Below are 24,973 nucleotides of genomic sequence, written 5' to 3' on the forward strand. Positions count from 1 at the left end.
CCGTTGCACCACTAGCTACTATTATTAGGGATAGCACCACACGCAGTAATGTTAGCGGTAATAATAATAATATGTTGATCTGTTTGTATGAACATAGCCCCAAATCCGACATTGTATCATAATGATGCTCATTGCTCATAAGTTTCTTCATATTGCGTTAGTAGCCTAGCTGATAACACCAAATCAGTAAAAGAATAAAAATTGCACTACGAAAGATCTCCATGATGAGCCTGTTTTTGCACTTCCTGCTATTCCCTGCTTGAGAATTTCTGTCCAATGAATGGATGACCTAAAGCACACTTGTGGTTTGTTTACAAATTTTGGTTCACTTGCTAAAAAGGCAGTGAAAGCGAACCACACCAAAAAAAAAAAAAAAAAAAAAAAAAAACCTTGTATTGGGTCCGGACCAAAGCAAGTGAACTAGCGGACTTTCCTGGTGTGATACACTAGGATAGTCAAAAACCTGTAACAGTAGCCTACACTCACACTGCACAGAGACAGAGTACACTGCTGCTCATGCTTTTCTACAGCAGGACACACGTCAGAGGAAACACTTTGCTTCCGTAAGCGAGGTCAAGATGGCGCGCTGCATCATGTGAAGGGGACTCAGCGGTAGCCGGTCGTTCGCCTGAAGAACATGTACAAAACACCATGTAGTAGACTGACGGGAGTCTGGAAATGCCTTCCATGTGGTATTAATAACTATGCTATGTTATTGACCCATATGTGATCTTTCGTTAATTCCGGGGGGACGTTTTATAAGAATGCTAGCCGGTTAGCCTAGCCACTGAAGCGCTACTGCAGCAGCATGACCTTAAAATATCAACACAGTTTACATGATATGAACCGGGTTTTTAAGGAATTCCGTTAATTACATGCTCTAACATTGATGTATAAGTACTTGTCTGCTCTATGCAGTGTATTTTGCTCGCGGCAAATCATAATTTGACTTACTTTGACCATTATGTGAGATATTTTATTGTTTATACATACTAGTGTGGGTGTGTGTGTTTATATATTAGGCTGTCAGATACATGACCACTGGATTGATCAAGATAAAGCATATTTTAGTTTTAATTTTTAATTTTTAAAAATAACTTTATTATGTTTTATTTGTATAAAGGTAAAAATGCAGTTAGAGCTTACAACATTATTAGTATACATTAACTAACGATTAATATGAGGTTATATCTTCTCTTGTTGAAGGTTTGGTAGGTGTCAATGTGCAGAAGAAGCTCATTGCAAATGCATCTAGGAGTCACATGAGTACCAGGAGTCTGATTCAGCTCTGCAGGAAGAATCAAGCAGAATGGTTCACGTTCCAGCATCTCTGCTTTCTGAAGAGACAGGTAGGCTATGAAGTGCTACCTTTTTGTACGCATAATCATAAATATGCTGACCAAGACAATTCTGGTCAAATATTATATATTTATAGACTCTATTTTTTTATGTCTGCTTTTCCATAATACCATGGAGAATCATTCTTTCTTTGTAATATTGCTAACTTTAATTGCAAATCATGTTTTAACAGAATTAACTGATGAAATTGAGAATTATCAAATTTGTGTATTCATGTTTTTTATATAAACTGTGTATTTATCTATTTCTTCCCTCTTCCCACAGTATGTGAAGAGCATCGGTGGTGTGTGTCAGAGAGCGAGCCCCAAGCAGGAGCCTGTCGCCTCTGCACTGGAGGATCGAGATGATTCGTTGGTCAGACAGGTTCAGCAGATCCCAGCCTTAAAGCCTGAGCCAGGTACTGTGGTGCAGCCATCATGTGACTCGAAGAACATCCGGGATGAACCGGAGGCGACCAGAGCAGCCCGCTTGGAGGCTCGGCAGTGGAAGGAGTCGAGGGTTGAATACAGTGATTTACCAGGGATTTACGCACGGCTCTCCAAACTTAAATTAACAGGTATAATATGTTTTTATATTTTGTATTTATGATATATTGTATGCCATATTGCAATATAAGATACATACTGTTAATTGAACATATGATTTTTGCAGTGATCAAAGCTAAACTGCTGATCTTGAATTTCATGGAAAGTTCTAATCTGAAAAAAAAAGAAGTTAGCGCTGACTTGCCTGATGATTATTTTTTATTAAGTGTAATTGCTTTCCTATGGTTAATCATATAATCAGTTAAAAATATAGTCTTAGCCCATGAAGTACTTTGACAGTTTTCATCCTTAAAAATGTTCTAATTCTTTTAAATGACAATATTATATTAGTGATGAGAATTCAACATATATGCTCTGAATAATTTTTTTGGTTTTATTTTTGTTGTAGAAACTCAAGTAACCATTTCAACTAAATCTTGTAACCTCACTTTCTTTCCCCCCCCGTAGCTCTTGTGGTTACTACGGCAGCTGCTGGCTTTGCTATGGCTCCAGTGCCCTTTGACCCTGTCACTTTTTTGATGGCTTCGGTCGGAACAGGTCTCTCTTCCTGTACAGCCAATTCCATCAATCAGGTCAGTCACCCCATGCACTTTCATGAAATAACTGCACACTCAGCAGAACGTGACTGGACCAAACACAACAGATAAAGCCAAGAGACCTGACATCAAGCTGGAATATGCTAGCAAGTGATAGACCATTTCATTGTGTGTGTGTATGCACATGTGTGTATTTAAAGCTTTGCATGTCTGATCTTGTGTACTTTTATACCTGAAATTCATGGTACGTGTGGATACTGTAATTAATTCATCAAGCCAGAATGATTAATCACCATGTACTTGGAGATTTTTGGATTACTGACACCTGCTAAGGGTCAATCTCACAAAGCATTTCACTCCTAAAATCTGTAGGGAATAAAATAAATGTTTTGCCTAAAAATTAGTATTATCTTCTATTAGGACCCTTAAGATTTTTTTTTTGTGTGTCATAAAATTAATTTGAGAACAATTAACACATTTTACAAATTTGCATTATTGTAACAGTTTTCTCATTATTTTAATAAGTAATAATTAAAATATATAAAAATTGATTATACATTATAAATTATACATCTTGGTAGTGATTGTTGAACTGCCATTATATTTTATTAGTTTTATTTAAAACGTTACAATAAATTTGACTGTAATAGAATAAAAAATAATGCCATAATAAATAATCAATAAAAATATCGAGAGACTGTAAGATACATTATAGTAATGAGAATTTGGAGGTAAAATCTGCTTAGTTTTGCTGAAAATAATCTTACAGTGCATTCTATTTCATTTATCGGTCCTAATAGTAGAAAACATATATACAAAATGTGTTTATTATTATTAATTATTGCTGTTCAGTTTTCATGAGATTCACTCAGTTGTAAGTGGATCAGTAATTTCTGAAATCAACCTACTGACTTGAATTGGACTGTGTACTGTGAAGAATTGTTTCTCTGTACTCTAGATACACTACTAGTAGTGGGTTTTCATTTACAGTAGCAAAAATGCACTTGCATTGTGGCTTTTATATTGGTTTATTATCCATAAATTGCAAAAGTAGATGTGACATCTAAAAATGTGATGGTCGGAGTTTGGCTAGATGTGATAATGCAGGCCCACGGCAGACCACATAAATCCTGTTGTAGATGGTTAGAAATGTATTAGCCGCTAGTTTTGGTACTTAACCTCAACTCTGCACAAGCATTCCAGTCAGAGTAATTGCCTACTTGGCGGTCTGTTGATTTTGCTATTGTTTTGCTTGTGTACAGCTAGATGGATGAAGTCTCATTGCAGCGTTGGCTTGACTTCAGGGAGTCCCGCAATGCCCAGCAGAGTTTCATTGTGTGTTACACAAACATGGGAGTCGGGACACAAACAGTTGATACAGTGCACTTTGTCGTGCGTTTAGAGAGAGAGAAAAGAAATCAGTGCTTAAGTGAGCCAATTGTAGAGTCTTTTGCATTCCACTCCTGCTGTGTATCAAAAAAAATACATTAGGCAAGATTAGCTGTGTTGCTCTGATGTTTTTCAGATGAAAGCATTTGCAGAGCTAGAATGAAAAGAAATCGAGAGCGTGAGACGCACGTTGTGAGCGCTCTGGTTTGCTCCATCCATAATCAGCTTTCTGCTCAAAGAAGTGCACGTTCTGTGCAGTAAGGCTCTTCACGACTCAAGAGTAGGGCTGTGTATCGCCAAGATACAGGGGTTACAATAAGATGTATTGTGATTATTATAGTAAGAAAGGTGATATTTTGCAATATTCCTTGTTTTTTTTAGGAAGAGGATCTAATTTTAGATGAACTGTCATAAAGAACTGAGCAAAATCTCAATTTAATCAATATCTGGATTTGCATATCACTATTTTGTGATATGTAAGTAAAGGGAAAATACTTATTCTATATATTAGTTATTATATATATATTCTTGAAGTGTATATATACTTGAATCCTGCTTTAAAGGTTCACAGAATAGCAATTTTTTTATTTCTCAAGTATTTAATAACAGAAAATGCATAGTCCACTCCATGACTGCATGATACTGTTTTTTTATATATTTATTACTGAAAACCTGCTAGCTATAAAGCATCTATATCTATTGTGTAAAGTCAAACATAATATTGCGCTATTCAAGTGTGTCTATATTTTCTTACACCCCAACTATACGAGTATTAGTGAAATTGAAGGCTGTTACATCAACCCTTTTCAACACCTGCAGCTCCTTGACCAAAACACAGGTGTGGCCTGTAATTTGTAGAAGGTCACGATCACACCACTGGCTCGACCTCTTTTTAACAGGAAGATCCTACACTTGGCCCTTTTAACTCTTTAGTGGCAACATCTCTGCAGTGTGTTTACTCATTACCACGTTGTTAGATTAGCTTGACCTCATTGTGAGGTCTCATGCTGGTGGCCTGTCATACCTGTGGACTAGATGGTGCAGAAACGAACAAGCAAATATTTGCTCCTCAGGTTGGACATGAATGCCATCAACCATTGGGTTTCTTCATAGGCCAGTTGTTTAATGACTGATTGCTAACCTTTTTCTGTGATCTGTCTACATCACATAGGTGTGTGTTTGGTTGACAGTGTTTCTGACTAGATTATGCACTTCTACCTGATTAGTCTCAAAAGGGTTGGTAAGATAAAAAAAAAAAAAAAATGTTTTCTGAAAGAAGTCTCTCCAAGCCTACTTTTTTTTTTTTTATCAATATTGTGAAATATTATTACAATTTAAAGTAACTATTTTCTATTTTAAAATATATTTTATTCATGTGATGGCAAAGCTCAATATTCAGCAGCAATAACTCAGTTTTAAGTGTCACACGATTGCATGATACTTTAGAAATCATTCTGATATGCAGATTTGTAGCTCTAGAAACTTTTGTTGTTATTAATGTTAGAAACTTTTTTTTTTGTGGAAAAACATTGTTTTAGGAATATATATATATATTTTTTTTTGTACAGATTTTTTTGTTATAATATAAGTCTTTACTGTCACTTTTGATCAAATTAACGTATCTTTGCTGAATAAAATATTCTTAAAAAAAAAAAAATGCTGACTCCAAACTTTTGACCTGTTGTGTATTTTATGCAAGTTTAAAAAAATATATATTTTTGCATAAAAAAATGCCTATTTAAATAAGAACTTTTCTATTTTACTAAATAAATTTTTTTTATTATGTTTGACAGAAATCATTTTCTTGTTTGTGTAATCTCTATAAAATATATATTTTTAAATCCTCATCTAATAATCATGAATTTTCAAGTTTTAATAGTTCATTGATTAAAAGGTGTCAGAACTCTGCTGATTAGCATGCTGAATAACAGACTGCACATTTGAATTGATGTTAAACTAGTAATTCATAGATGAGTTAAAAAAAACATGGGGGGAAAACTTGGATAGGCATGAAAGGTTTAAAGAAATCTTGAAGCCAAATCATTCTCCAAGTCAATTTTGATGTTATAAAGATGGGGAAAAGGTTGATTAGGTCAATTATATGTTTTTGCGCAGGGCTCACCTGGTCTTTAAGCGTGTTTAACAGTGAAACTGGTACAAGGTCCAAGAGGCTGAAGAAGCTGAGGTAATGGGCGAATATGGCACGAGGGAAGGCGGACAGATGGGCGCTCTGTAAATTTGTTGCGTTTGATGTGCCGTCTTTGAAGTTCTAATTGAGCAGGAACAGTGAGGAGGGATGGAGTACTTAGAACAGGTCCATCAATCATGTGTGCTTTTATATGCCAAAAAGCATGTTGGAACACAGGTATCAGATGTTAGTTTTATAATTTAAGTGGAACGTGGGTATTTCTGATGCATACTTTGGTTTGCTGGGGTCTCTGCTGTCTAGATGGCCCTTTGACTTCTGCAAGTGTTTCTGAAGGTTCAGTCTGAGACTAATAGGCTTTCTGGGGCTTCAGAGGACATTTAATCCATAGGCTGTGGAGCAGGCTTTCTTGTGGCAAGCGGTTGGCATCTGCACGGAGTCTTCACTCCACACGTTACAGTATGGAAAGAGACCGTTTGGCCCCTCTGTCTCGCCTCCTACTCAAAGCTGTCGTTTGGTTTCGCATCCACTGATGTGTACATGCCATCATAATTTAGTTGCCATCATAGTAGCCTGTAAAGATGGGCGGTATGACCAAAATCATATATCACTTCATCACGTTAATATGATAATATACTGTAATTATATTATAATAACACAGAACAAAGTTAAAAATGAAAGATTCAAAACCGTAATTCTAAAATTTAGACTGAATTCTGATTGGATGACTGTTTTTTTCTTTAAAAAGGGCACTAAAATAGACTTTAAGTCATTTGAATTCTGTGTTGATGCAATGTTGCAGGTTTTGTTTGCCAACTGTACACAAACAAGCTCCACTTTCCATTGAACACAATAATTCATAATGACATAATAACATTCTTGTCTTTACTTTGATGCATCTCGCTTTGTATTTTCACATTATTCCATGTTTCATTGTTACCTTTGCATATAAATTGTTTAAAGCAGTCTAGTTTAGCAACACCTTTACTAGCTGACACATTCGTTGGGTTATACCACCCAAAATGCTGTCAATACTGTAAATCAGACCCTGCTGAAAATGGCACTAGTGACACCAAGGTCCTAGGTTTTAATCCCAGAGAAAACACTGGTAAAATGTTGTAGTTGCATTGGATACAGTCATCTCCCACTAGAAATAAACATAATGCAGAGTGTATTGTTTTATTTGTAAGTGTGGATTAAATAGCAAGTTTTGGATGTAAATTACACTGGGTAGCTGATGGCAGATTTGTTTACGCTGTTCAAACACAGTGCAACAGAATAAGTGATATAGTATACAGTCTGTCTCTTTGTTCCTGAAGCCTCAAGCTCTTTTTAAAGAGCTCTGTGTGCATGCAGAAACTGTGACGTGATTGTACAAAGCAGCTTGTACAAAGACGAATTCCTGGTGTGTATACCCTATACAGTTTTGCATTACACTTGGCTAATGAAAGTCATTCTGATTTTATTGCATTTATTTAGAGTGCCGTCTATGCGATGAATGCTGTTATTTCTCTGTGGCTTTGTGAAGATAAGCTTTTTTTGTTGTTTCATAGTAAAACCAAGCAACTGTTGGAACGCCACAAATCATGTGCCGTGTGGTCATTGTAGGAACTCTCTGATCTTATTCTCCTAGTCCTGACTCATCTTGTGTAATGTGACAAGTCTTGGGCACACCCATACCTGGCGGTAACTGATCCCCGCTCTTAACTCATCTTTTTGGTTTTTATAACTCCAGAGAGGAAAATAAAAGAAGAATGACGTCCTTAGATGTGGTGCCAGTTTTTTTCCCCCCATTATAAAACATCCCTGCCACCCCCGTGCGGTTTGCTGTGATCAAAGATGATCCTTTTCAAGTTTGTAGAGTCCACTAAACATACGACAAACAAATCAAAGTTAAGGTGTATCCTGTTAAGCTCTGCTGTCTGTGGATTGAACATCAAACACCAAGCAGCTGATTTTCGGTATCTCAGGAGCCAGTCGAGTTCGTCTCTGTTTGTGTTTACTTGTGGCCATGATGAGATTTACTTTGAGACTAGAAAGACAGGCTTGGGAATGAGTGGATGTAGCTTTTAGCCTTTGGTTCCTTGGAGTATTTCCTGAAGTTACATTGCAATTTTGTGGTTTCTTATTTCAATGTAACCTTGTTTGGAAACTGTCAGGAATGCTGTAAAAACCCAGAATCCCCTAACAATGGCCATCCAAAGTTGATACTGCATTCTGCCAAGGGACACAATGTTCAGTTGTATCTTTATATTTCACATACAGTTACGTCTTTTGTGATTTTGGATTTAGACCTTTCAATAATACATAGGAAGAAAATGTTAGAAGTGTTTTTTTTTTTTTTTTTTTTTTTTTCTGAGATGCATCCCCTGTCCTTCAATGGATGGACAAACAGGTTGTCATTTCCATTATATTTACATATACACTTGGTATGGTCGTGATCATGCGTACTCTTGTGTTTAGGGAGCGGCGGTACTGACACATTTTACAAGGTAAGGTTTTTGTCAATGCCGCTCAGGATCTGTTGCGCACCAAATCCATCGTCTGGTCAATCATCTCTCTCTAGGCTGTGTGTCCACCAAAGAAGTTTTTTCCCACGGCTAGCGTATTTTTCTAATTATTTTCAATGGGATCGCCGTGTTTTTAAAACGCCATGAGCATAACAAGGTGCTGAGCGTCTATTTCAGGCTGAAGCGCTGAGCACTTGCCATTTTTTACTGGTCGCCGAGAGTTAAAGAATGTTCAACTTTGGGAAAAACTGTCACTTTTTACACAACCGTCCAATCGCAGTGGAGGAAGGGCGGGACAAATACCACACCGATTGACCGCCACATCTTGTATAGTAACGGAACAAATTCATTTTAAACAAGAGCCAGAGCAAATATTTTACATTGTATCGACATTTTTATTGATACTTTGCAGTCACGTGATATCTGGCGGGCAACAAACGCGGTTAGTGCATCCAATCGCACAACAACTATCTGGCATGTCGTGTACACCTCAAAACACCAACTTTTGTATATTAAAACTGGCAACGTCCTGGCAAGATCCTTGTTTAGTTTACTGGTTTTCGTTGCTAGAGAATGACGTTCTTGCCCGCCAGCCAGTACAACTGACGTCACGTGCAAAGTATCAATATAGAAACAATACAGAAACAAACTATTTGTGAAATTATATACTAGGAACACTTGCGTGGATATTCTGGATCATAGCAAGCAAAGCATCTCACCTGAAAAAAACGCTACGCTGCCAAAATGCTCTCAAGCGCCCACAACTAGGCGTTTTCAGCAGACACCTAGTGTTTTCAGCTGCAGCTGGCTAAAAAGGGTTTGGTGGACTCGCAACGTGATGATTGAAATCTGATTCCTGCTGCACTTGTGCTGTATGGAGCAGAGCAGACACTTTCAGTTTATAATTGTAGCGTCCATTGTTTAACTGAACTAAATGGTTATTTCTATAAAAAAGCAAAACGATAGTGGGGGCAGTGCTGTGGTGCCAGGTGGCCAAGTAATGTAATCAGCGTACAGCCGAACAATGTGAAACACCGGTAACACAGACTGCCGCAGCAAGCCTAATATACACTACTGTTCAAAAGTTTGGGGTCTGTACAATTATTTTTTTCTTTTGAAAGATAATCAAATACTCTCATGCTTATGCTACTCACATACTCTTATGGAAATAAATCTCTCATGCTTTCCAAGCTTATCAAAAATACAGTAAAAAAATTTGTATTGAGAAATGTTATTGCAATTTAAAATATTGTTTTATTTTAATGTTTTGAAATGTAATTTATTCCTGTTATGGCAAAGCTAAATATTTATGCCACATCGTCCTTCATAAATCATTCTAAAATTCTGATTTCCTACTCAGGAATAATTTTTTCAATTATTATAATTTAATTATTAATTGAGTGCTTCTTAATATTCTTTTTGTGAAAACCATGATAGATTTTACTTGCGTTAACCCAGCACACTCTTAATCTGCTATTGTGATGATGTAGCTTTGGGGTCAGCCTAAATAGAGCTTCATGGGTGTTCTGTTGATTGCTATGAAAACTTTACCCTGAATTCCACTTAATTTGATAATTGAGTTAAAAGAGGCTTTTTCCCCAAGGTAAAGGTTAAAAATCGTCAGTCGGGTGAAGGGGCCACAGCAAAGAAAATACGTTTTGTGCAGCCTCTGACCAACGAGGACACAGTCACATTTTTCCCACCACCTTTTTTTTGTGAGGTGTCAACTCAGTGTTGTTTTTGTAAATCCTGTCCTGGTATTTGAGGGGTGGTTTTGTGTCATGTCCCCTGTTGAGTGTGCGGTGGGTCGTCAGAGGATGGCATGCACACTAGAGCATCGACAGAAACTGACAAGCCGAAGAAAAACACATCTAATTCCCTGACCCCCTTCTCTATGCCTCACCTCGCTTTTGTTGCCTGTCTTCTTTTAGGTATGTGCAAAACTACCCATTATCGTCAACTAGTGGGTGTGTTGTTTGAAAGACTAAACAACTAGACAGTCTTAAGAAACCCTGTGTAATTGCAAAGACTCAGGTTCAGGTCCATACTTTTCTTAAAGTTGCCTAATAATATTAATAATACAGTTTTAAATAATACAGGATTATTATTATTATCAATTATTATGTTTTATTATACATGTATGAATTATGAAATTACCTTTTAATAATAATAATAATATATTGTTTTATATTTTTAAGTTTTATTCCATAAATTATATGTATTTTAATTGATGTACCCCTAACATGTAATTTTTGTCAGACTCCTCAACATATTTTGTTGGAATTTACTGCTTTAAATGCCACTAGGCAACGTTTTTATTAAGAAAGTTCTCTAATGGATGTTTTCAAAAATGTTCACCAGGAACAATCCTAAATTATTGATCAAATATTGAACTGAAAAATCTTATATAATGTCTGTTACAATGATGTTATAATTATGAGTTGTTTTTTTTCAAAACTAATGTTTGTTAGCGCTATTTGTTTCTTTTAAACTACACCAATCTTGCCATGAATATAGCCATATGCTGTAATGGCAATATAAAAAAGTATTTTAATCACTTTTTAAGGCTTACAAATAGTTTTGATTTAACAATTTAATTGTCTGTTTGTTTTCATCTATTATAGGTATGGTGATCAATTTGTACCCAAAAGTAGTGTAGTTTGTACTTATACTAACAACAGAAACATGAAACTCGTCAGGAGGGTTAAGAGTTATTCTGACACTGTACAGTTAATGATCTCATCTCTTTGTTGAAGTTGAAGATGTGAGAAGAATGAAACCTGAGTTTAATTGTACATGATTATTTAATCATCGTAATACCCCCATCCCATCACAGTAGCTTAAATTTTGGACCTTTTTGCAATGATGTTAATCATCTCAAAAACATTTAAACATGCGTTCATAGTTAATTCTGGGCTTTCTATGTTGAAATGATCTTGGAAATTCACGCTGATATTAAATGATCCTTCAGGAGGTTCTGCACCTCTTCTACTTCAATTGACGAGCTCTCGGGAGATATTCAGATGCAAATTTAAATGTGTGACTCCGAGAAGCAGCATATCAAATCCCCCTTTGAAGTAATTTATGGCTCTGTAAAACATTAATTCCTGTTGTGTCCCTCGTTTGATCAGGGTTGTACAAGTGGTTAACATCCCTGTTTCTGCTTCCCTTAATAATGTTAACTGTAATAGTTCACAGAATTGCTGATTTTGAAAAGAAAGCAATACAATCAGAAATGATTTACATCGGCTTGTCATTATGTTTTTGCATCTGTTCAGACTGATTGTGTCTTCTCTAAGGATTCCGCTATGAATTTTTAATGCCTAATCTATAAAGAAAAACGTCTTGGATAAGGGACGACCTAACTTCATCAGATCAACTAGAACAGGACTCATCACAAGAAAACCAAGTAATCACATCTCCATATCTGACAGCATAGAATGTTTTTATTTATTTTATTTTTTTTGCATAGGGGTTCCTGTAGATAAGAGAACCACTATCCCATGAGGCTTCTTGTTCTGACTGCAGGCATCTCACCCTTAATCTTGTGTGGCATAGACAGTAGAGTGATTGTCGCCTGCTTGTAGTTTCCATGCATTTTTAAAATCCATATTTGCATGCGTAGGGTGGCTGCTTCAAAAGCAATGTACTGTAACCGAGTGAGAGCGAGAGAGCAAATTGGAAGGAAATACTGGAGCATAAAACATGATCATTAAGAGGAATGAACGGCTTTGTTTATGTTTTGATGACTATCATTAAAATCTAACGTTGATTTAGTCTCAAAATTGTTTTGCATCTTGAAATTACCCTTTCAGAAACACATCTTGTATATCTGTATGAATTTTGGTTGCCAGCGAACACTTGCTCAGCAAAGCTGAATTTACAGCATCATTACTCCAGTCTTCAGTGTCACATGATCCTTCAGAAATCATTCTAATATGCTGATTTGCTGCTCAAGTAACATTTGTTATTTTCAGTGTTGATGTATATATTTAACCCATTACTATTTGAAGTCTATCTCATGTTAGCTGACAGCGTCTTTCAAATATTAATTTGGACCACATGTCTAAAGGTTTGGGATATCTGTGAGTTCTAACCCCAACTTTTAAAACTCTGGCATTCTTGACAGCTCTTTCTGTCCCTCAGGACCTGTATTACCATCGCTCTTCACATTAGGGGTCTTGCGCTGCTTTTCAGAACCTCTGGAGGAACCATAAGTTGTAACCAGATGCCCCCTAAGACATCACACCAGCCCGTCTCATTTTGAAGCACCCCATTCTGCAGTTTTATCTGTTGCCCCTTGAGATGCAGTGACAGATGATACATTTTCAAACGGGTTGCAAATTCCACCGGCATGACGACATTGTGGTCTGTAGTTTTACTGCCACTGCATCCTCAAAGCAAGACCGGCTGGCATTAGAGCGGCTCTTTAAAGACGTCCTGTTCTATCCTTTTTCCTTTTTAATGTTTTAGCTTTTTTCTTGCATGGTAAGACTCCAAAACCTCAATGACAACTCTGTTAAGATTGCCCAAAATATGCCAATGATGCTTGCTTAGGGGTTCATTCTGCCCTATATCAATTATTTATGAATCTTTTATTTCTGTCGGTAATCACATTAGTTCCACCGTACAATGTGACCAGCTCCTTGAAAGTGCATTTTTGCCGTCCTGGCGAATGAACGCTTAAAGCGAGACCACCTTTTTTTCAGAGGTGAAAACGTGTCTGAGGAAGGAATTAACACCAAGGTGATCCCTCCATTTAATAGATGTTTAAATTAAGAGCCTGTTTTAACACTTCTTCTTTAACAATAGGGATGAGTCACCTCCGCTTTCATTTCTGCCGTAAGCTTTGAATCCATTGGGGAGGGTGGCGTGAAAAGACAGACTCTTAATCAGTGGGTGATCTCTGATCAGATGGCACGGTGGCACACAGGCTGTTCAATGGCCTATTTCACGGTGTTCAGGATAAGAATGAATATTTAAACAGAGGCAGTCGTTTAATAGTTAATTTCCCCAGTCTCGGTGATCCGTAGGGTGTCAATCTATGTCAAACTGTACACTATGGGATATTATGCCACAGGCTCCATATGGAGACAAGTGCTTGAGCTGTGGCATTGTTCTAGTAAATGTCAGCTACAAAACATCGTATTGTCATATGGAATTTGATACCTTAATTTGTTCTCCAGTTAGGTTGGGTTTCATTTTCTTTTGCGTATTGAAATAAGAGAAGCATATGAAGGATATTACATAATTTTTTTGGCGTTAGCAACCAGGCTGTTTATGGAAGAGTCTACGGGATGAAGATTTTGCACATCATTTTTTTCCTTTGCATCTCATTTTTTTTCTTTGAACATACATACACGCATTAATAGGGATGCACCGATATTATTTTCACTAATGTAACAGTATGCATCACTATACATTACTGTCAGGCTCTAAATAACCCATGATAACCCCCCAGAAACCCCTGTAGCTTTCCAAGAATAACTTTTCTCAAAAAGCACATGAATAAAATATCATGTAATGTTACAGATCACACCTTGGCAATATCAACATTTGCATGTCATGCGCACTACAGCCAGTTTATTGTGGCTTGATGAAAATTCTTTGTGGGTTAGGGGTTGCTTAAAGGTCTTACCAAATGAATGCCATGTCATGGCGATACAAATTCGTTTACGTCTTCAGAATCACAGTTTTTCTTTTGGAAAGGATAATCTGCTCCACTGCTGTCAGTTTTGATATTCCTTGACCTTATATGAAGTCTAAAGTCATGGTCAGGCCAAAAAATTATACTTTTTTTTTTTTTTTTTTCTTTGGCTTGTATTGTGCAATAGCTATTGCCTTTCACCTTCAGGCATGTTACATTTATACAGGGTTTATCTTGCATTCTGATGAAGTGCTAGTCATAGTGGGTTTTGTTGTCTTGAGCAATGGACAATTTTGTGTGTTTCTTTTGGTCAGCCTTGGGCTACTGTGTATTTATTCAGACTTTCAAGCTTTTGTGGGTTTGCTGGTGCTCTCGTGGTTTATGTCTTTTCTCATGGTCCTTGTGTTTGTGGTTTAGGCATTCACCCTTGCGAGACTTGTTTGCATGTCTGAGGCTTCATTGACTTCACATGTCACCAGCCACACAGGTAGTCAAAGACAGACTGGATCTTGACAAAAGAATGACAACAAACCTTCCCCAGGGGATTCACTCCTTGAGATGGAGCTGTGCATCGTCGGCGCGTTTGATCAAAGGGGTTTTCACACAGCACCGGCACCCTCGCACGCGAGATGTCTCACCCCGCTCTCATCGCTTTATCATCCTTTTATTTACCGCAGTCCTCTCAGATGAGTACACGTCAACACAGAGGAGAGCTTGGCAGGCGGTTCATGTACATATTAGCAGAGGTTACAGGTCTAGACATGGTTTTGCTATTACACGGTCTTTGTTGACCAATTAATCAACATTCAGTGGATCTCAGTAAATGCAGGGGAAACACCCATGTAAGGCAGTTTCTGGTGATTAGGAATACCACAAATGCCGAGATAGATGTGGAGGCAGTTCCTTGGGCTAATTTGTCCATTATGCAATTCTTGATGCTATAAAAATAAATGTTCCAAAACAGTGTTTTCATAGAAATGCTATAGTAGAACCATTTTTGGTTCCCCAAAGAACATTTTAGTGAACAGCTCCATGGATGTTACAGGTTATTCATAGATGCCTATAAAGAACGTTTATTTTTAAGAGTGTAAGGAGAGCTTTGGTCATCCTTGATCAACCAGAATATTGTTTTATGCACTTTTGAGGCTGAAGTTCATAAATGCTATAATGACATTTCAGTTTAGTTCCCTCTTAGACTCTCTCTCTCCATGTTTCCCAGCACATTCATTAACATTTTCAGGTGAATAATTCAGTGCAAAAACTCAATGTTAATAGCACACACTCATGTTGGATAATGAAGACTGTTCATTTCTAATTATATATGATCACTCTTTTAAATGATCTTTTTTTCTTAATTGGGTAAGAAGATACAGCCATAAATCTTTTGGATGTTGAAAACCCCTCAAAACCCATATGTTATACCACATCTTCTACTAGTAGAAAAGCAGGTAGTGGATATGTCTAAATTAGCTGCTGCTATTTTTGTGATTTCCATTTGCTTCCAATGTTCTTGCTTAGAACAAAATGATTAAAAAAATGAGGTATTTCATTTGTAGCCTGTATGCTGTTCCAAGCTCCTAAACAACATTGTAATTTAATGTAATAGTGGGCAGCAAAAATATTGGAGGAAATTGAAATTAAGGGTAGTAACATATGTCATTTGAAGAATAATGTAATCTTAGCAGTCATTTTCTTGTTTACATCAGTGGAGCATTTATACATAACTGGTGCACATAACTGGTGCACAGGTGTGGTATAAATAAATAAATAAACGTTCAATTTTTGAGGACAGGGACACATTTAGTTATTGGAGTAGGAGTTTTCTCCATCTCTGGTAAGATGGCAATCATGATGATAAGTGTGTTCATTAATTATTGGGTACAACCAAGCGGCAACCTCCCTGTCTCTCTATTGAAACCAACACGGAAGTGAATTAAACGGCAATTCATCAACTGGCCGCTTGAGGCTGGCTACAAAAGTGAGTCAAATCTGCATCTCCCCCATGTTAAAATGCCCAACTTTACAGCAGAAAAAAACATGTTTACAGCCTGGAGCAAAAAGTGGCTTTGGTCTATACAGCTAATTTTGCCCTTCATGACAACTGTGAGGGGGGTGAATTTTTTTATAACTCATCCATTTAAATTATATTAAGCCTTAAATTTCTGCATAATTACGGGTGTCCACTTTTGAGTGACAGGTGGATTCCCACTGCTGTGGTCATTAGTCATCATTAGCCGTTTGTCTGCTGTCTGTTAGCCGTCACCTTACCTCAGCTCATTGTCTGACAGTAAAAATAAAGTGACGCGCTGCCAAGATGGCGACGGTCGGCTACGCCCACTTTAGGCTTCAAAAATGGTCTTCAGAAACCTACAGGTGACGTCACGGACACTACGTCCATATTTTTTTACAGTCTATGGGTACAACGGATCGCAGTTGATCTGTGATCCATATGGACCAGGCCCCACTGATCGGCATGCATGTGATTCGGAAATTAACTGAGTTTAACCATCATAGATTTGTTTCAAGACTGTGCTTGAACACCGAATTGATTCCTCTTTCAAGTTTACTCGCGCTTGAACGGACACATACACACAACATTTATTCAAAATACCCTTCTCGGCAAGTATTCTCTCGGTTATGTCATAAGTGAACAATTGGGTAAGAAACCAGATGTGTGTCAGTATATTCTGTTCATTTGGTCTTAAAGTGAGAGCAGCCTAATATTCCTGCTAGGGATGCAACAATACAGTTAGCCCACGGTTCAATACATACCTCGGTTTTTTAACCACGGTTTTCGGTTCGGTTCGGTTCTGATGGCTTGACACATAAGAGTGTTTTTTTTTGTTATTCTGTGCTTAGGCAATAGGAACAGTAAGAGGTTAAGGAGAAAAAAAATAAAAACGATTTATTGCAATACTCCTTTATTTTACTTAAAAGCTAAGCAAAGTCCACTAGTTCCTAGTGTATTGTATAATATACAATTAACACTGACATTTCACAGCTGCTGGTAGCCCATGTAAACTGGGGAACACACAAATTCCTAAATTTTGAAAATAAACATAGGCCTACATTTTAGTAAACATAAAGGGGGTCAGTCTAGGACAACTCGAGGTATCGCACACCGGACGCGCACTTTCTCAGTTTATGGCCAGCAATATTGTTATGTTTATAAGGACATTATGAAACTAAGATAATGCCTGTACTATGTTATGATTGTACTGTACAATACAATCGTTGCTAAGTCTGCAGTCTGAACACTTTACCTCAGCTCAGAGCGTCCGTTAACTGAATGAATGACAATATCACCTGAAAATCCGATAACATCAGCAATTTTCATTCAAGCAGCTGATTTCTGTGAATGAATGTAAAACTAAATGTATATTGCAGCACAGGGTGAAGTCAGTATATACATGAACGACGATTTGAGACAAATAAATGTACATTTAATGTAAAACTATGTAGATGGCGCTCTGTGGCGCGGCAGGATTTTGAACACGGCCCTGAGCCGTTGCTGGGCGCCGCGGACAGACGCCGAAAGGCGCCAACGGTGTGTGTAGCGCTACGTACACTCATAGAGAATAATGTGTTCGAATTTAAAAGACGTGGCGCTGCGCGTTCGGTGTGCGACCCCTTTAAATTGACCATTTCAAATAAACATATTTGTGCCTTCAGACAGTGATATTGCTGGGTGATGGTGCCGCAGATGTGCAGTCATGTTGGAAGTGTTTCTGTTTGAGTAGGCTACACGTGTATAACAATGCTTGCACACAGTTATTTTTATTGTTTACCGTTTTTTCTTCCTCGGCACTATACTCAACGGCAAAACCGAAATGTCCCGACACCACGGATTTGAAAGACGCCGGCGCTTCCTCGTACTGTAGCCTCACTTCACCGCCGCTTGCCATGTTAAAGTGTGGAATGATGGTTAAGCGCCCCCTAACTTTAGAGCATAGTGATTGAATATTTACTCGCGGGGAATTTCCTTATCAGCTCGTAGACTTACAGGCACACACAAAGAGTCAATTCGGAGAGAAATAAATTATTTAAACGTAAAACCGAAAAATCCGCAATTCATAAGCGCGTATTGAACCGTGGATGTCGTACCGAACGGTTCAATATTATATTGAGAATTGTGGCATCCCTAATTCCTGCTGTTGTCTGTGTTATTAATGTTAATAAAATAAAAATAAAATACACCTTTAACAAAGATGAACCTATATTTAATTTCCACAATGAACAAATAGTGTTATTTTACATTTAGGCAGCTTGTAGGAAAAGTGTGCCACTTAAAGCGTGTGTACCAAGCATCATCTCCAGGTGCTCCCTTGAGAACCAGACCAAAAAAGTGATGTGCACCCCTGTTTATATGATTTGAGAATCATATATTGTGTTATTATAGTGTTATTGGTGTGAGAGGTTTATTAATGGAATTGTTACCTGTCTTTTTCAATAAACATTATTTAAAGTGATGTAACTTTTTAGGGTGTAAATATAATGCATGCATTTGGTGCTTCAGTATTTGGCTTCTATGAAAATACAACTGTTTTTCTTTGTCTCAACAGGGATATAAGGTTGTTCACATATTTATTGTGTTCTCATGTATTGCACTATCGGCAGTACTTATTGGCAGTATCGTTTTTACCCATTTCAAAGGAGTTCTCTGGTTAGCTGGTTAAAACTAGATGTTTACCAAGTCTACTCTTATTTAAACCCAGATGGATGTAGAAGCCAACAGCAATATGAACACTTTGTTTAGTACTGGGATGCATTACTAATTAACAAAAGCTGCCCTGTTAGCACCATGCTCACAAGCTAGTGTTGAATGCTAATTGTAACTTGGAAGTGTTTGTTGCATGCAGAGAACTGCCAATGCTACAAAATTACAATGTAATGATGACTAGGCATCTCTAAAGTGTTGCGTTGCCATTGAAATTGGACGTTGCCCCAGTAGCAAAACATAGGATTGATAAAACCACTGAATTATCCTGCTTCAAACTACACTTGACTCATTTTAAAGGTGTTACATCCCTCTAACCCATTTAAAGATTTTGCAAATGCACACACTTAGGGTTTAAATTGATCAAAAGCCACATTTATGCGATTCAGTCTCCCTCATCAGCTTGACATCCGTTGTTAAAGCTCACTTTTCTTTTTTGACATGCAATGTTTTGTCATGAAACTGTCTCTTTTGGCTGACTTGAGTGGTATAATTGTTGATTACTGTCTGTGTATGTGGTTTAAAAGGTGTGGTAGTCATTTTTAAGCGGAAGAGGCCATTGTTAGACTGTGTTTTTAGAGCATGATTCACCTGCTGGCCTGTCTTTGTGGTGATACTTTGTGACTCCAGACTAGCTCTGAGTCAATGTCTGTTTCTCACATGCCACTCTGAACTATTATTAGCCAAGGGGAAAAAAAGCTTTTATTAGAAACTTGTCCCATTCAATGTACACACAGATAGCTAGGTATTTACTACTCAACATTCCTTCTTGACCATCTTATTAGACTCCAGTGTTTTAAAGTCTGAAGTCTTGAATATGTTTCAATATTTACAATGTCCAATTGTCAGTCATGCTATAAATTGTATATATTTTCAGGCTGGTTCATCTAATGCATATGATGTGCAATAGATGTTACTATCAAAAAGATGGTTTTAACTGAAAGGGGGAATTTTAGTCCTACAGCTGCCATATTGAGTGTTACAATTCTTCAATAAATCTTTCTGCAATTAACCATCTCTTCCTCTTTTTCTAATTGTTATAGCATTAAAATAAGTTCTCATTTGCACAAAAAAAAAAAAAAAAATCAGCTTTTTTTTATTTTATTCAGCTTTATATTCTTTGTGGACTGTATTTGCAACTAGACTGTTCTCTTATCTAGAGATTTGAAAGGAAATCCCCCTCAAGAAAATTGTCATCACTTGCTCTCTTTTTTCAGCTCTTCGCTAACTTGTGCATGTGCTAAGTCGTTCCTGTGATCTTTGCAGATGTGACTTCATGAAGCTTCTTTGGGATTATATCATAACAGTGAGCAGGATTGGCTTCAGCTCACTGTGTTTGGAAGAAATTTTTTTCCCAACTACATGTCAAATTCAGATGTATTCGCCCTCTTTAGTGTGATGCATTGGCTGTTGCATTTTTGGTTTCCCGTGTCTTTCATTTGAAGTAAAGGCAGTGTTCTTGTATCTATCATCTTTCTGCCTCTTATTCATGGATGACACTTAAGAACACTTTTCCTGTATTTTCCTTTTCCATGTTTTATATCTAAATATTCATTTGGCAACTGTTTCTTTGAGTTAAATTCTTTGAAATTCTTCCACCACTTTCTTCGTTCCAAAGCCGAAAGGGTTTAGAATGCCAATCCATTTCTTTTATTTGCTCGTTTTGAAAGGTTTTCTGTCTTTTATCTGCTGTTTCACTTAATCCAGAGAACACAAAAGCACAAAACAGCCAGCTGTCGTTGGTTTCAGGACGCTGCTCTCATTTCAGGCAGGTGATGAAAGCATTTTCGGGTTTCTCCATCCATTGGGGGGGATCGGCTATGCTGTGCTTCTCCTCACATCAGTGGAATCTACCCACTGGCTCTTCAACATGTTGCTCATTGATTTCATGACAGTGGTGTACTATTTAAAAAAAAAAAAAAGAAAAAAAGAAAAAAGCCTGTTTGATGAATATTAGATAATTTAATCAGATTACAGGAAATGCAAGGACTACAAGGCTGGAATCAAAGGCCAAGTTTGTAGTTTGCATCAATTGGCTAACCAATGGGTAAGTCTCTTGGGCATGTTCTGCAACACACAAAAAAAATTAGTCCTTGAGAGATTATGATGCCTGTTATGCTTAGGCCTGGGTATCGAGTAAAATTTTAGGCACCGACCAAATTTCCTCTATACAATAGAGTATCAGAAAATCTCTTGTCATTCGGTACCAAAATTTGATACCTAAGGGATTAATCTCGTCAACGTCAGTGAGCCAGTAAGCATGCAGCATGATTGGCTGTGGCGAGGAATCAAGGAAAAACACTAGTTTACGCCAGTTACGTCCAGAGACGTGGCTCACATTTGAGGTTGTAGTGTGTAAGTGTCCCAGCCCCCATAGGTGTGGAAAAGTTATTATAAATATTTGCGAAAAGATAATTGCGGCCAAGACCGGCATTCACGACAAATCTGATGAATCACTTGACTGTGCACGGAATAAACTTAAGAGCAGAAAGTTGCTATATAGAAATAGGCATATAGAAAGCTTGAAATGTCTACATTTAAGCGAACCAATTCGAATCGAAAACAAATACTCTGATTATGTAATGAAAGGTACATTTCTCTCTATACTGTGGAGATGACGAGTCAGCAACGTCAACTTTATCTTTGCAGCCAACACTGACTCAGAAAACACTAGTTTATTAATAAACAATTAAAATGTCTCCTTGCTATTTTTTCCCGACACATTCATAATCATTAGGTTGCTTTTGGCAGTGCTTAGCGGCAAGTTTTAAGAGTGCGCTTGAGCGCGAGGCATATATTCCGCCCCCAGTGGCCTAAATGAGTCATTGAGTCTGTAACAAAAAAAAAGTCAACAAACTGAAAAAATGAAACCAAAGGTTTTTTTTTTTTTTTTTTTTTTTTTAGCTAATATGTAATGTAATCTTGTTAAAACGAATTTCATAAAATTGGTATTGAAAAAAGTATCGTTCAGGAACCGGTATCGAAGTCAAGGTATTAGTATTGACACCCAGCCCTAGTTCTGCTTATGATTTGCAGATTAACCATATCCTGTGTGTGGCTGAGCTTTTGAGGTTTATGGAGGATAAATTAACCACCAAACCTATTAATTAAGTCCCAAAATAAGCCCAAAGGTGGCTAACCTCAGAACGTGTGGGTGATGCGCAATGCCACCTAGCATCCTGGCAGCTGATTTCTTTCATATGCCATATTGACCATTTTTCACATCTTTCTTTGATTCCTACTGTCCACTGTCCTATGGCGGGTCCTGTTTCCCTCCATCGTTCCATAGCAAAGCGTCATTCTGTCGTCCCTGCTAATCTGTTTTCTCTCTGACAGGAACCATTTTGCTTCTTTTAATGGCGACAGATGGTTGACGACTTACTCAGAGGACTTGACAGCAGAGCTAACAGTCTGACATTACTTTCGACAAGCTTGACTAGGGGATGAGAAGAAGAGCGGAAAGGGTCTCGAGGGCCGAAGGCATGAAGCGAGAGCAGACAGAGGTTGACAGGAACTTTGCACGTAGTCAAGCTCTTCAAAACCATCCTGCTTCCATCTGTTAGTATAGAAGGCACCGTTCTTTAGGCATGAATAATTCAAATGCTTCTCCAATGGTGCCTTGATGGTTTCAGAATGGGTCCGAATAGATGAGCGGCCTTTTTCTTTTTTTCTTCTTTTTTTATATATACAGAGGTTAATCTGAGGCCCCCATTAAAACAAGACTTGCATCTTTAACTCAATCCATGCCCCATCTGTCAGAAGCCTTCGGGCTAATAACAGGGTTGGTTTCTATGGATGCTGCTGCTCGGCACCCTGTCATATGGGTTTGAAAACCACAATTAGTGTCTGCTTTGTAATTACCAACTTTAATGCTGGAAGAGGATGGTGATCAAATCCAAGTTTGTTGGAGCTAGAGCCCTTCAGACAATCATCCATGTCTAGACCTCCAGTTTTTTGGATATTTACTTGGTACAGACCAGTTTTGACAGAATACATATGTTCTTCTCTCATTATTTGGTCTTCAACATGTTCTTGTCTACTTGGAGTGTCTACATGCATTAAATCAGATTGGAATGGCCATCTTGAGCAGCTCAGCTGTCATCCTATCCCAGCAAATTATAGTGTAACTAGTAAATTCAGTGTGCTGGATATCTTGGATACTAGTGATTCACAATGTATTGGTCAGATATATTGATAAATCAAAGTTTTATTTATTTATTTTTATTTTATATATTATACATATTTATATAATTTTAATGTATTTCTCATTATGTTGATATTAGTGCATCTTCTATTTATTTATTTTAATAATTATGTATTTTATTTATTAATTTAATGATTTAACTTATTGTATTTTTTAATTGAACCTAAAATCACTTTCCACATTTAAAATGATTAAGTTTAGTTTTTTTGTATGAATTTTATAGCGTTATTTTACAGTTATTTATAGTTATTTTTTAGACAAAATAGGATTTTAATATCAGTGCCGTCCACATTAGATACCTTCGCTAGGGATTATTTTAGAAGTTTAAAACTCTAAATCAACTCTAATCAATAGCTGTTCTTGCCTGCAATCAACCCATTCCTTCATCTTCCCTTCTCGATGTCCTTTCTGAGATGTGCTGACAGACAGAAGTGTTGGGATGTGAAAAGGAGTCCTAATTATGGAATGCAAACACTGTTTTGGGGTCTTGGTGTTAACTGCAGCCTGTGGTTTTTACAGAAAGATAGATGCAGTTGCAGTAGAGAAAACAGATCTTATGACCCATGTCCAGACATGTCTAAGCACTTACCGCAAACTGCTGATAAAGAAAAGAGAATAAAACAGGCAGATTAGACATTGAAAAGATTTTCTATAGGTGAAATAGCACTAGGAATGTGTGTATGCTTTGCGTGTTATGCTTGAATATTTGTCTCGCACAAAATTTCTTCTGCTCAAAATCTAACATCCCCACCTCACGGATCATGTAGATGGGAGAGGGTGCTGACATGAACATTTTGATAAGAAAACCAATTCTTTCAGATGTCCATTGCTGTGATGGCTTAATGAAGAATGTTTAGTCTTATGTCACATCTTTGTTAACTTATGTTGAGGTGGAATGTTAAAAGTTCAAGCAAACCGTGTCCATCTGAAGTGAGCCAGCCTCTTGAGAAGTAAACTTAGATGTCTGTTGGCAAGAATGTTTAGAGGAAAAGTGCATTTTCGCCACAGGTTGTTGATGGCGACAAATTCAACACAATGGAATTGGGGCAGTAGGAAATGGAGTTCAACCTCTATAAAGACATAAACTGTAGGTCTGTATGTAAACACTTAGTAAGCGTGCATTTGCAAGACCGCTTTTCTCATGTGCCTTCTGCTGTCATACACAGCTGGAAGCACCAGATATAATCTAAACACACACTCATGCGTTCTTGTATAAACACATGCTTGCTTGACGTCCTCACAGATGCTGATATTAAACGACTGAAAGTTGCACAAACAGTTCATGGTCTTAATGGTAATCTGGGAATGTCAACATTTAATCTTAACCAATATATCACTGGTAAATCACGCGTATGGCTAGCCAGTCCTATCAAAGCGAAACGTGGCCTTTTGGCGCATTGAGTATGTTTGCGTCCTCAGCTAAAATAATTGTATGACTCAAATGTGTCTTTGTTTAGTTTGCCAGAGACTTAAATTGAGCTTTGATTATCGGGGTCATGATGAATGAGGGTTCTTAGTAGAAAGCTCTGTTCATAAACATGCCTACGCAAGGCTGTTACTTCAGGGAAGTTTCTTCATTTAACATCATGAACAAGGAACTTGGCGTAGCTCCCAAAAATTGCTCAAATCACCAAATTTAAAAAGGCTGCCTAAAATTTTTAGGCCAGTTATTATTTTGATTGTTCCTTATATGCCAGATCTTTTGAAGAAAGGCTTGTTTTGGCTTGGTTTTAAATGACTTGATTAACTTATAATTGCCTCATTTTTTTCAGGGAGGCCTTGTTGTTTTTGTTGTAGCACAAAATACATGACCAATAATGAAGTTGTTTGAATTTCAATCCATCACAGTTGTCTTATTTCACCGCAACCAGTATCATCAGCCATTTGGGCTCTTTCTCTTTAACTTGAAACCCCATCGCA

At 37.4% G+C, this 24,973-nt stretch overlaps 1 protein-coding gene across 1 annotated transcript in view; it reads left to right on the top strand.

Annotated features, from left to right (window-relative positions):
• Positions 1 to 536: 536 nt before the first annotated feature.
• cox10 (cytochrome c oxidase assembly factor heme A:farnesyltransferase COX10) overlaps positions 537 to 24,973 on the top strand; it is a 41,154-nt gene continuing 16,717 nt past the window's right edge. The window contains exons 1-4 of the mRNA XM_079852117.1: positions 537 to 692; positions 1,207 to 1,349; positions 1,624 to 1,915; positions 2,352 to 2,476. Coding sequence (XP_079708243.1) covers positions 638 to 692; positions 1,207 to 1,349; positions 1,624 to 1,915; positions 2,352 to 2,476 — 615 coding nt within the window. The 5' untranslated portion in view covers positions 537 to 637. The remainder of the gene's footprint in view (positions 693 to 1,206; positions 1,350 to 1,623; positions 1,916 to 2,351; positions 2,477 to 24,973) is intronic.

The sequence above is a fragment of the Squalius cephalus genome (assembly GCF_949319135.1).
Source record: "Squalius cephalus genome assembly, chromosome: 19".
Lineage (NCBI taxonomy): Eukaryota > Metazoa > Chordata > Actinopteri > Cypriniformes > Leuciscidae > Squalius > Squalius cephalus.